This window comes from Chironomus tepperi, unplaced genomic scaffold (genome assembly GCF_022539635.2).
Source record: "Chironomus tepperi strain 1889 unplaced genomic scaffold, CSIRO-AGI_Ctep_v1 contig_48, whole genome shotgun sequence".
NCBI lineage: Eukaryota > Metazoa > Arthropoda > Insecta > Diptera > Chironomidae > Chironomus > Chironomus tepperi.
Window position 1 is genome coordinate 1,135,184 of NW_027226170.1, and position 12,479 is coordinate 1,147,662.

A 12,479-nucleotide genomic window follows, 5' to 3' on the forward strand; every position below is an offset into this window, starting at 1 on the left:
CTCAAGGAAATATATAAACTTTCTACCATTGCTTGCCTTACAATCATCATCAATGTTTTTCTATTGCTTCCTCATCATTAAAAAACATACTTTATGTTTACACACATATACTTAAAAAGAAAAAAATTCTTACTTTATTTTGATTATATTTTTGTTTCTCGTGCATACACAGTAAGTAAATATAAAAAAATATAAACTCAATCAATCCTGCATTTTATCATCAGTTGCTCTTCGTACGCGTTCGACTGTAAGCGTTTGGACATCGCATTAATAATTGAAGACATTCAATTACCTCAAGTTTAAGGTAAGAGGCAAAAAAAAAAGGTTCGAACTGATTTACATTTTTTTTCCTACTCTCCGGCTACCTCTTCTTCCTCATTGCAATGCCTTCAAGATATTTTATTGTGTTAATTACTATAATGAGTTTCAAGGATCTTGTAGATTGTATGTTTCAATGGGGAAAAAAAGGGATTGCTATAAATGAGGGTGTCAGTGAAGAAGACGGAGGATAAGTTAATAAAATTCTAAAGAGCCGGATAATTGACATTGAAAAATCATTGTATTGCCGGGTATAATGTGTTAGTAATGCGGCTAACGGCTGTTTTTGTGTTCATTTACATTTACGCTATACATGTGCTTTAAGTACGATTATTGTTATTTTGTGTATGTAGATTGTTGTTATCTCTATACATTTATAGTCTTTTACCTTATTTGGATCAGATGTATAATCATTAATACCTAACCAGACTTGTTTTGGCAACATACATTTCAGACCAAAGTTCAGAATCTATTTTTTGCAATATTTATTATTTTTCTGTTCAATTAAAGATAATTATTCAAAAATTCTAAGTTTTTTTTTCGTTCAACTTGTTCTTTCCGTACGGTCCAAAGAGCTATGAAGGTTCAATTAAATTAAATTGGTTCCGACGTAATTAGATACTGAGTGTTGATTCATTTGAGTTTGATTGAATTTGTTAGCACATAGCTATGGGAATGGTTACTAGAGACTATTGTTTATGTCAGTGCTGGACAACCTGTGTACCCTTAAAAATTCTTTGAAATGTCATATACACTACGTCGTGTGCTATTTCGGTCGAGATTTACATGAAAAAACATGCAATTTTGACCAAGGTGTACCGCAAAAAATAAAAGGTTGACCAGCACTGTTGTATGAGATGCGGCCTGTTATGTAATGACAATACTGTCATGTTTGTGTTATCATGCGATCATTGTACTTACGGATTATTTTCAGTAGTTTTACGAATTTTGAGGCTTAAAAAAGATTTATGATTCTTATGATAGTTTGGGATATGATGGGTACAGTTACGGGTACGGCCCCCTCACAAAGAACGGAAGAGAGGGTGGTGGAAGAGCTCAATAAGGGAGTAAGGTTGCGAATAACCCCAAAGAACACATTCCCTGAATATGCCCCTGTCTAGACTAGATATCACCAATATAATTGCATTTACTGTTAACTCTGTCTGTATTGATATTCTAATCTGCATCGTAAGAACGAGATGTGATGCTCAAAAAACGTGCTATTTCTGTTTATCTTATTATTCTCAAATATCATATGTCTACACATCATTTGACTTTAAATGCTCTCTGCATACGTTCTCCTCAATGGCAATTTGAACAGCATTTGAGATTTATTTTAAATTTTTTTTATAATATTCAGTTAGTTTCGTGACTTAATTGCTTTTCTGATGAAATAAATATGAAATCTCAATTACATATTTTGGATTATATTAGATAAAAGTTTACAAATATTTGATATATTCCTTCATTATTTACAAAACTGAAACTAATTTCAACTTTTTGATTAAAATTCATTCATAGAATTGTTTGAATATGAGAGTATCCGACAGTATCTTTCACTTTTTTTTTGTTTAATAAAATTTTATTTAAAATTCAAATGAAGGATTATCGTTTTTTGGATCAGAGATGGAGCACCTGGGAACAGTGTGGCGAACGTTCGATTTTTTAACAGAATTTTGAGATTTTTTTACCGAACAATGTAATTTTTTTGTGTGATTTTTAATCTTTTACGGATAGATTTACTCAATTGTGTACCTTAAACCGAGGTGTCGTGCCATTGTTTGCTTGTTATGGCTCAGAATAATATAGAATATTTATAGAATTTGAGCTCTCATTTTTGGCTTAGAGAGCATTTAAAAATGACGTAACGCTAAAAAATATCATTTTGGGACTCGCTTGGTGAGTCAATGTGGCTCGGTGGCTGAATGGTTTTGTACTTCGGGACCTCATTATTGTGATACCGATTAAGCGATCTTGGGAATCAGCAGGAGAAATATTATTACCTGTCATTTTTCTAATCATATGGAGTGGATACAATAAAGAGACAAAAATGCCATCAATCTGATCCCACTATCACCTGTAGGTCTCTTGAGTGAAGTGGTTTGGCGCACTCTGACTCTTCAAAAAATTATTAGCCGTAAAATGCCCTAGCATAGCTCTGGATCTGAATTATCTGAACAGCTAAAGTTTTAGACCTCCTCCATCCCGTCACAACGCTTTGCAATAAAATCATGGTTCAAAATGTGTATTCCATAAAAAAATTTGTAATATTCCAGTCCCCTAAAACATTGTGTAATTTCCAAACGTTTCCTTATCAGAACTTTATAATTATTTTGTTGCAAATACACAAGCCTCAGTCATAAGTCTGTAATTAACTTTGTTGTTAAATCATTTAATTGCATTTTTGACGAATTGTTAATTATTTCTCTCAAATGTACAGACATCAATATTTTATATTCACATCAATATTTTACTTACATTTATACTGCCTGCTTTGCATGCATACACACATGAATTTGAAACTGTTTATAAATTTTTATCTTTGTTTAATTTTTCTTTACAGGCAGCTAGAGATAAGGAAAAGAAAGTCCAAATATGGGATTTCTACAAAATATTTTCTACAGCGCGTTAGCACTAGCGATAGCTTTTAGTTATCAGACTTATCGAGATATAACAAAACCATATCCAATACCGGAATTAGGTAAATAGTATATGAATGTAATAAAAAACCTCGTTTAATATAAGATTCTTTCCCCTTTTTCAAATCCTTTTTTGTCTACCTCTAAATCTGTTTGGAAGTTAACCCTAATGCTAATATTAAGCTATGAGAAAAGATTTCATTCTGTTTCTGTGAATATGAGGAAAGAAAACCAAATCTTTTGCCTACCAATTTACCAATATCATATTTAACTATACATAATGCACGCATACCTTTCAGATTTAAATGAATATTGGGGCCGTGGAGATGTGAAAAACTATAAGGAAGATACAACGATTAAACCATTCAAAATTTCATATTCAGCTGAGGTAAGCACACGCAAAGAAATATATAAGCTTGTTTTACACATGAATTGAGATATTGTGTAGTCATTGGGCTATAATTTGGATGTTGGCTGTCTTTTATTAAAGGGGTTGTTTGTGTTATAAAGGGGAAGTTGCTTGAGGATGTGTATTGTTTCAAACAAAATAAATTTTTATTGGACAATTTGTGACAAAAAGGAAGAAAATAAGTAGAGTTACAATAGTTTAAGATAGTTGGAACTAGAAGAAAATTTTGCAAGATTTGATAAGATATTGATGCTATTTTAGACCAGAATTTATTCTGACTTTACGTCATTTCAAACAAAAAAGACAAGTCTGAACTTCACAGTTGAAGTAGGTTCCGCTAAAGCTCTATCATCAACATCAAATGGAAACCGTATTTATCTAGAGCTGCTGTCTAATATTCATATGGATGCCAAATAAAAACAACTTCCATTTGCTGTTGATAAAGAGATTTGACGAAGTCTTCTTCATTTATTTAGCTCGGTAATTAAGGATTTTTTAGACCAAGATCAATACTTTTCAGTCATGGACTCAGAATCTGTCAAAACAGAGAATTGACCGAGACTTTAAAGAATTTCCTTAGAATCTTAAACTCATGGAAATTGAATCTTGGACTCAGTCTCAAAATTTTGTGGAAACTGACTCTCCGTCTCGGTCTAGAAGTTTCGCCGAAATTGAGACTTTGAAAAACTTTACGTAGAATTTTAACAACTTTTGGTGCATTTGTAGATTAAATTTCATAACTTTATGCATGCTGAAACTGAAAATGTAAATGTAAAATTTATCCCTGTTGTGCTTTTAAGGACTTATTAATTTCTTGGAACCAATAGGCAACATGTGCCTAGTTTAAAGTTTGACATGCAAATTTTGCAAGTTTTGGACTTTTAATGCTAAAAAGCACTAAAAGACTTTGAATTAATAATACTCAGTTTTTTAAAAAAAAGCCTCTTATTTTCTTATGGCTATCGAAACTTTCATTCATAATTTTAAATCAATAATTTTCAGTAATTCAGTCTCTATCAGACTGAGTAAAACTTATTAACACAAAGTTTACCATCACAAAAAAGTTAATACAATTTATTAACAAAATTTATTAAATTTTCACTTTAAAAGTATCTCAAAAGCTTACGTTAAAGTCAAAAAACCCTTTCCAAACACAATAAACTAAATGAATATAAAAGCAATTTAATTTTTTTGGTATACTTCAAAGAGATACTTCAAAAAACAGCTTGAAATATATAATTTTTTCGTTCGAATAATTCTTTTGAAAAATTCGCTCTGCTTATTGTGTTTGAAGTGTCTTTAAACTTGATTTCATCCCCATTTTTTTGTGTTATCTTCTTTCTTATTCATATTCCAATGAATAAACCAGTAATAATATAATATTAAGGAGATATAAGGAAGGTGTAAGATATTTATGAATATTTATTATTAAAACATTCCAATGCCATCCCTTTTCAGCGAGCTTTTATAGATTGTTGGTGTTAAAGGAGTCAGTGAGCTTTACTTTGACCTAGGGGTGTAGTCAGGAATTTTTTAAGAGCAAGGGGGAGGGGATGGGCTTTACATTTTTTTGGGATGGATTGTAAAAATTTAGGGGTTGAGGCGAGGTTTGGTATTTTTTCACGAAAATCCCTAGCAAACAGAAGAATTTATTTCATAAAGGGGGAATCTTGACCCCCAAACCTCTCTGCTTTACCGAATGTGCTGCTGCTTTGACTTATGATAGAACTGATCTTAGGAACTCTTAAAATCGAGACCTAGCCCGTACACGTGTGTTCTTGAGAAAAATCAGTCAATTGATCAAAAATCCGAGATTAAGACAGCGTGACTTAGCCATGGTACCGAATTTAAACCATATCTGACTCCAATTCAGAGTCACGCCAGTCTAAGGTCAAATTTTTGACTAAGGACCGATTTGTAAGAAGAACAAACCCTAACAGGCAAAAAGACCGCTTTTAGGTTTCAAAGTGGAATTTCTGTATCACGAAAGCATGTTCTTGGCCTGTTAGGGACAAAGTTAAGTCTTGTGAAAACATTTTCACTTCCAGTGTAATAGTTTTGATTCACAAAAAGACACCAAACATCCAGATTATTAAAATATATATTGTCTTGCTAATTTCATATTATTCTGGCATTTCTCACTTACATAAATTCACGAATAAAAGACTAAAGAATAAGAACAAAAATTCCAATCTATCCACTTATATCGTTTATATAGGTAATAAAACGTTTAACGGATAAACTTGATGATGCTCCAGTCTTTGCCGAGCCACTTGAAGATACGGCATTTGAATATGGATTTAATACAAAGCATTTGCAAAAGATATTGAATTATTGGAAGGGCCAATATTTACCGAAATGGAATGAACGTGAACAATTTTTAAATCAGTTTCCACAATTCACCACACAAATTCAAGGGTAAGGATATGAAATATGTTTATGTGAAAAAATATGTAATTACGTGAAATTTTTCAAAAACTTTTTTTTTTATCCTGCATCCCACACAGTTTAAATATTCATTACATTCACATCAAGCCAAAGACAACCGCAAACACAAAAGTTTATCCACTGATTTTGTTGCATGGATGGCCTGGAACTGTGAGAGAATTTTATGACATCATACCGCTCCTCACGACACCATCGGATGATAACATTGCATTTGAGGTGATTGCGCCATCGTTGCCTGGATATGGATGGAGTGAGGCTGCATCTAAAAAAGGATTGGGTGCTGCAAAAATTGCTGTCGTTTTTCAGAACTTGATGAAAAGAATTGGCTTTAATAAATATTATGTTCAGGGTAAGTCTTGTGCTTTATACATTTTATGATGTTTAAATAATTAATGTATTTTTTTGTACATCTAAAGGTGGCGATTGGGGTGCATTAATCGGAACAAACATGGCTGCATTCTTCCCCGAAAATGTTTTAGGTAAAATTGGATATTTATACTTTTTAAAAGGGTATAATTCGTTTTGTGGAAAGGTTTGATTTGGTACTTAAAGAGGATATCTATACATAGCTTCATTGAATTTCATTACAAAATTGAACTTACGTTCTTGGATTGTCATACTTAATGAACGAATTAATAACCTAATATGGATCGATATTGGAGCTAAATGGTGTCTTTAAGTGGCCGTACTCTTATGTATTATGTGCCATTCTCAGCGACACAAATGCCGAATGCTCCATTCAGAATGCTCCTTCTAGAACGGTCATTGTGCTTTTAAAGCTATTTGATTGACACAAAACGGAAGTCGCTTCATGTGGCATTCATATGACTGTAAAAAAGATGCCGCTTCCATTTTGTACTAATGCAAGGCTTCACCGTAGCCTTAAAAGCTCTATGACGGTGTCTTCTTCATTGGTGTTTCTCGGTCAAGTTTTGAGTGCCGTTTTACGTCATCACGATTTCGTCAGGGTAACTTGCCATTTTACCAATAATATGACGATGCAATGGTACCCTAGCGAACACAGTGTGCTGTTTGGCAGTAGAAATATTGAATTTCATAATAAAATTACTTTCCACAAAACAATCATCTCCAATATGCAAGCTCACTCTATTGTACAAATTTGCTACATCAATCCACTCCTATCAATTTTTTATTACCTAACCAACAGGTTTCCACTCAAATATGTGTACAGTAGATACGCCAATGGCCAATATCAAAACATTTATTGCATCATTTTATCCATCACTTTTTATGGATGCAAAATACGTCAGTTGGGTATATCCATTCTGGCCAAAGTTCCTAACTCTTTTACAAGAAATGGGATATTTGGTCATTCAAAGTACAAAGCCTGATACAATTGGAGCTACTCTCACTGGCAATCCAGTCGGACATGCTGCATATATTTTGGAAAAGTTCTCAACATGGACTAATATCGAATATCGTAACTTACCTGACGGCGGATTAGAAAAGTACTTTACAATGGACGCATTGCTTGATAATGTCATGATTTATTATCTTACGAACTCAATCACAACATCGCAGCGCATATACAAGGAAGTCTTCTCGTCTGAATTTGCTGACTCAACTATTAATCGAGTTCCAGTTGTCGTACCATCAGCATGTGCTCATTTTAAACACGAATTAATGCATCAACTGGAATGGACGCTTCCAGAAAAATTCCCTTACCTTTTGCAATCAAACTATTATGAGGATGGTGGACATTTTGCGGCTATGCAATTACCAAAGATTTTATATAAGGATTTTATTGATTTTGTACGTAAAAGTTTGCAGGTAGACCAGAAAAAAAATGATTAACAAACTTTAAATTATAAAATTTTACTGCAGCTAGTACATGAAGTGCAGCCACAAAATGGTGGTTTTGTAGTTTTAATTTCATTTTAAAATGGGAATAAAATTTTTTTCATAAATTATTTAAAGGATTGAATGCTGGCAAATAATTTAAAAAATGTGTTAGTATTTTAAATTAAAACTATTTGGTGCAAATATTTAATTTTTCATGATTCTGCAGCATTATGAGTGTATTCAGAGAGGAAGCAGAATTTGGGGTCGGAACTCGAGTGGCACAAATGACGAAATATCAGTCATGGAGCTTTTAAGACTCTGTTAAATCTCTTTTACTGACACCAAATGGAAACCACCTAAATATGGCATCCATATGGACGCCAAATGGTGTTTTGTTTGAAATTAATGAAAGAGAGTTGGCGGAACCCCTCCAGCTATGTGGTGGAGCGTTCTTCATTTGTGTCCCTCGGGAAAACATTCAATTCGCTAGGGTTTGTCATAAGAAATGCAAGTCTTCCCCTCTATCCATCCCAACATTTTTACGACTCATTCAAAAAATTCAAGCTATCCTCACTACAAAATAGTATCTCCCTCAATATATGCATGGAAAAATACTTTTTTTAATTTAATGTAAAACTATAAAACAAGTCATGGAAGAAATTATTTTGTATGCATCCAATTTTGTCTATTTGAGGCTCTTCTGATGGTTCAATAAATTTTATTTTTCAAAATTTATAAAATGCGTTTTAAATTAAAGCTCTATCCGAGCAACAAAATGTGACGAATTGCAATATGCTTTATCGATACCTTGACTGGGAACGGGACCGAGATTTCGGGAAAGCATAAATTGCATCTTTCAGTAGTAAAAATAGGTCAACATTAGCTATTCCGTAGCCATCTCTAATAAGCAGAGAGCATGCTCTTGAGACTTATTTACTTACTTACCTCTTTGAATGGGGGCGTTGATTGTAGCGTTTTGAGAACGTCTGTAGAAAGGCTCTATCTTTCGACTACTTCTACCAGTTCGGAATATTGAGAACTCTAGCGTATTTATCAACACATTCAATCCAGAAACATTTCGGTCTTTTGCCGTCCACAAAGTCTGCAAATGACTCGAGAGCTTGTTACCTCAAATACACTAGACAAGTATTCTTGTGAGCGTTACTCTCAGTTTTCTCTGCTCTTGAGAGAATGCACTTAGTCTGCTAGGACATCAGAGCAATTTTTAGTCTTGCCGTAAATACAACGACGTACCGGTGTCCTAACAAACAATGTGTGCTGTTCGGTTTAATTCTGTATCATCCATATACATTCGCACATTAAAATGACCATAAACTACACACAGCCCAAAGCTTAAACATCTTCTCTAAAAATTTATGTGCATTACGATTGATTTTTATTGTGATTAAAGCCACATAAATTTTCAATTTTATCAGAAAATTCTCTTGAAAATTTTTACCCCATTCTTATACGAAAATCCATTTACAATCACAAAAGTTATTCATCAATTCGTTTACCACTATTTCATTGTTAGCCATTTGACCACAATAGAAGATACCATAGTAGAGAAAATGCTCGACTTTTTCCAAACCATCAAAAAATTTATTTTTTTTTTTGGTGAAAAAACATTTTTCAATGACCACAAATAGGAGTTTCATTTGTGGATGAACAATTGTGCAGTTATTCTATTCTGTATCAAACGATTGTGTGTTTTTCTCTCTCTCGATTCTACTTCAAGTGAATATAAACAAAAAACTAACAATAGTTTTACTAATTTGGAGCTAGTGTTATGGGGATTGCAATTTTTTGTGATGCCTTTGTTTGGAGTTTATTGTATTTGGCAATTAATAGAGGAAAGAAATTTCAGGCTGCGTTATTGTTTCTGCGAAATAAAAAGTAATAAAACTGTCAAAAATGGAAGTTTTTAGTCGTGAAACTATATAAAATTAGAATATAGTTCCGTCAAGTATGATGGGTAGAAATGTATAGACACTGACAAGTTGGTTATACAGAGATTATCCCGAGCAGACAAGAAGCATGCTCATAAATACACTCATTTACTAGAGTATTCGCTTTGCATTTAAGAATATATTATTCATTTAAAGAAAGAAAACTACTTCAGACTTTGTGGATGGTAAAGTATCGCGAGGAAGACCGAAGAATTCATGGATTGGATGTGTTGTAAAGGACGCTAGAGTCCTTAACACCCCGAATTGGACGAAGGTTTCGAAAGATAGAGCTGTTTTTAGACATTCCCTACGCGTGACAATGGTCCCTTGTGCGTCCCAGCCAAGGAAGGAAGTAAGTAAGTATTCATTTAAATGGAAGTCCTTTTGATTGTTATCTCAACTTTATCTTAGAAGGTCTCAAAAACAGAATATGCTAAAAGTAACGCATACAAGCATGCTCGCATGGTATATTAAAGGTGACCATACTCTTTGCCTGTTAAGGTGAAAGACTGACAAAATGACAAATTCTCACATAATCGACTAATTTTCTAGTTTTTTGGTGTCTATTTAATTACCTGGATGTCTAATTCTGCCGAAGAAAAATCTTATTTAGACGACTTTAGTCGTTTTTAGAACTAGTCATGAAGCCTACTCTGGAATCATTGTACCACTCTGTATGCTCTCCAGGCGCCTATATAGGCTATACCATTTTTTGAACAAAATTCTCTAATTTTCTGAAGTTTTTTTGGACAAAAATTTAAATTCCTTCTAAGTCTTTACTTTCTTCACAAAAAATGTTGAAACACCCACTCCTCACTTCCCCTTCCAGTCCTAAAAAGTTACTGGCTGCAACCTTAAAATAGCAATAGTAGCTTTTTCTTAAATTTAGTACCCGACACCATGAGAGAAATTTACTATAAGTAGTTTATTCCAGGTAAAGTCTACTGAATCAATTATTACATTTTCAATCCAATTCTGCATATACTCATATTCTTCACAGTTGTAGAAGAATCCAACAAATTATCTTTGTAATCCATTAAATCACAAAATGGTATGATTTCAATAGCTGAAATTGAATATAAATCAGTATTCACCTAGCTGAATTATTTGAGCATCGATTCTAGTTCCACAGATTATCTGCTGTTATGATGCAAATCTTCCATGGACAAATCGAATAATATTCTATTCAATTCTATTTTAAACAAATTGAAACTTGCTAAAATACAATTCTTATTCATATGGAAATTTCTGAACTATGTACATACATAGATAAAAAAAAGAAGTCTTTTCAAAACAGGAAAAAAGCAGGAAAAATGATAAATTCAAATCTGAAAGTTTTATCAAACAAAGAGAAACAAGAAAAAAAAAAGTTTTTTAAACTGAATCATGTGTGTGCATGTATACATCAAAAGTTCAAAGTTTCATCATTCATAAATAGCAAAAGCTATAGAAATAATAAAGAGAACTAAGCACGTTCTTTACATTTTTTCACTCATTTCCATTATTTTTATTCAGTTTGATTCCCAACAAAGTCCAAACATTTTTTAGTGCCTACAATGTGCAGTAAAAAAACCGCATTTGTTAGGAAACCTCATTGGTGCTGTATACAGAGTTTAAAATAAAGGAAAAAGCATTGCCACAAATTACAGTGGAAGAACAGTGGATAGATTGCTCTGCTTCGATAAGATTCCCTCATTTTTTCTCGTTCATTCCGCTTTAAAATTCAAAACAATTTCAGCTTTTTTCCTCCACTGTTCACATTAAATTATGAAATTGCTTCCGCCCTTTCATTTTTCAGACTCTTCCTCATGTCTCATAACAATAGCAACTTGTCAGGTCTACTTAACATTTCGCTTCCTTTTTTGGTTACAGTTTCTCATTTTGGAGTTGAGGATTTTTTTATGGGTTCGGTCATCCGAGCGGCACAAATGAAGTATAGTGTTAATGCAAGAGGTTTGGCAGAGCCTTAAGCTCTATAATGTATGTGGCTTTCTAGAGTACATAGCATCTCGGCCAGTACTCGAATGCTCTGCAATAATTTATCATTTTTTGAGGTTGTGTTCCTAAAAGCAAAGAGCCTTCATAGCTCTTTGGCGGAGCCTTTTTCTTTTGTGTCGCTCGAGCCAAGAACTAGGTTTGGATTTGCTGCATTTTAGGTGTGCAGATCTGCATCTTTCGGCTGTACCTTTCACTATTAGGGAAGGAATTTCCTCTTGAGCGTTGCTTTCTGCTTACTTTGCACATGATACTAAGTTATTTGCCTGTTAGAGTTATAGCTCGTAAAAGGTAGCAATCTGGCCATTTTTGACTAAATCTAGGATCGTATAAAATACTAGATCAGGGTACATCAGTGATACATCAAAATACATCATTTCATGACGTATTCGTGTCTTTACAATATGCAAAGCTTGCAAATGGTATGGATCTCACTATATAATGTAGGTCTAAAGGGCGTGATTCAACAGATTGTTAATCAGGTTGCCTCCACCTTATGAGGAAGGTCCAATTAAGTAGTATACATAAAATACTATAATTATATTGTTAGATATGCTTGACGTACCTAGAAAAAGTCCTCAGAAAAGTTCATTGATTCCATCAATTTTGGCATTTAAAAAATTCAATAAATATCAAGCATTTGAAATCAGGAATTCTACATACAGAATCTTCTAAAAAACAGACAATTTTGACGATAAAGAATTTCCAATAAAATTGTTCCTACATGCTCGAGTAATAAAATTTTATTTTTACAGTCTTTTTTTAAATAACTTGTTGTTTCTATGCGATAGGCAAGCACATATAGCACTGCAAATATGTAATAACAATTCAAAAAGCTTTTCATACTATTTTTGTAATGAAGGAAATTGAAAACGAGGGGAACTGAGTTGTCATGTTATCGATTGACATCATCGATTG

General features: G+C 33.2%; 1 protein-coding gene across 1 annotated transcript; it reads left to right on the forward strand.

Moving 5' to 3' along the window:
- Positions 1-219: 219 nt before the first annotated feature.
- On the forward strand, positions 220-7,903 carry LOC139099913 (juvenile hormone epoxide hydrolase 2-like). Its single transcript, XM_070652453.1, has 7 exons — positions 220-304; positions 2,882-3,019; positions 3,257-3,345; positions 5,585-5,784; positions 5,874-6,163; positions 6,231-6,293; positions 6,983-7,903. Exons 2-7 carry the CDS (start codon positions 2,914-2,916, stop codon positions 7,627-7,629), a joined length of 1,395 nt encoding a protein of 464 aa, XP_070508554.1. The 5' UTR covers positions 220-304; positions 2,882-2,913; the 3' UTR covers positions 7,630-7,903.
- Positions 7,904-12,479: the final 4,576 nt, after the last annotated feature.

Excerpts from the sequence above, each read along its gene's own strand:
- LOC139099913 (XM_070652453.1), top strand. The coding sequence starts at position 2,914 with ATGGGATTTCTACAAAATATTTTCTACAGCGCGTTAGCACTAGCGATA. Across the intron at positions 5,785-5,873 it reads TTCACCACACAAATTCAAGG|TTTAAATATTCATTACATTC; the intron begins GTAAGGATATGA and ends CATCCCACACAG. Across the intron at positions 6,294-6,982 it reads CTTCCCCGAAAATGTTTTAG|GTTTCCACTCAAATATGTGT; the intron begins GTAAAATTGGAT and ends CCTAACCAACAG.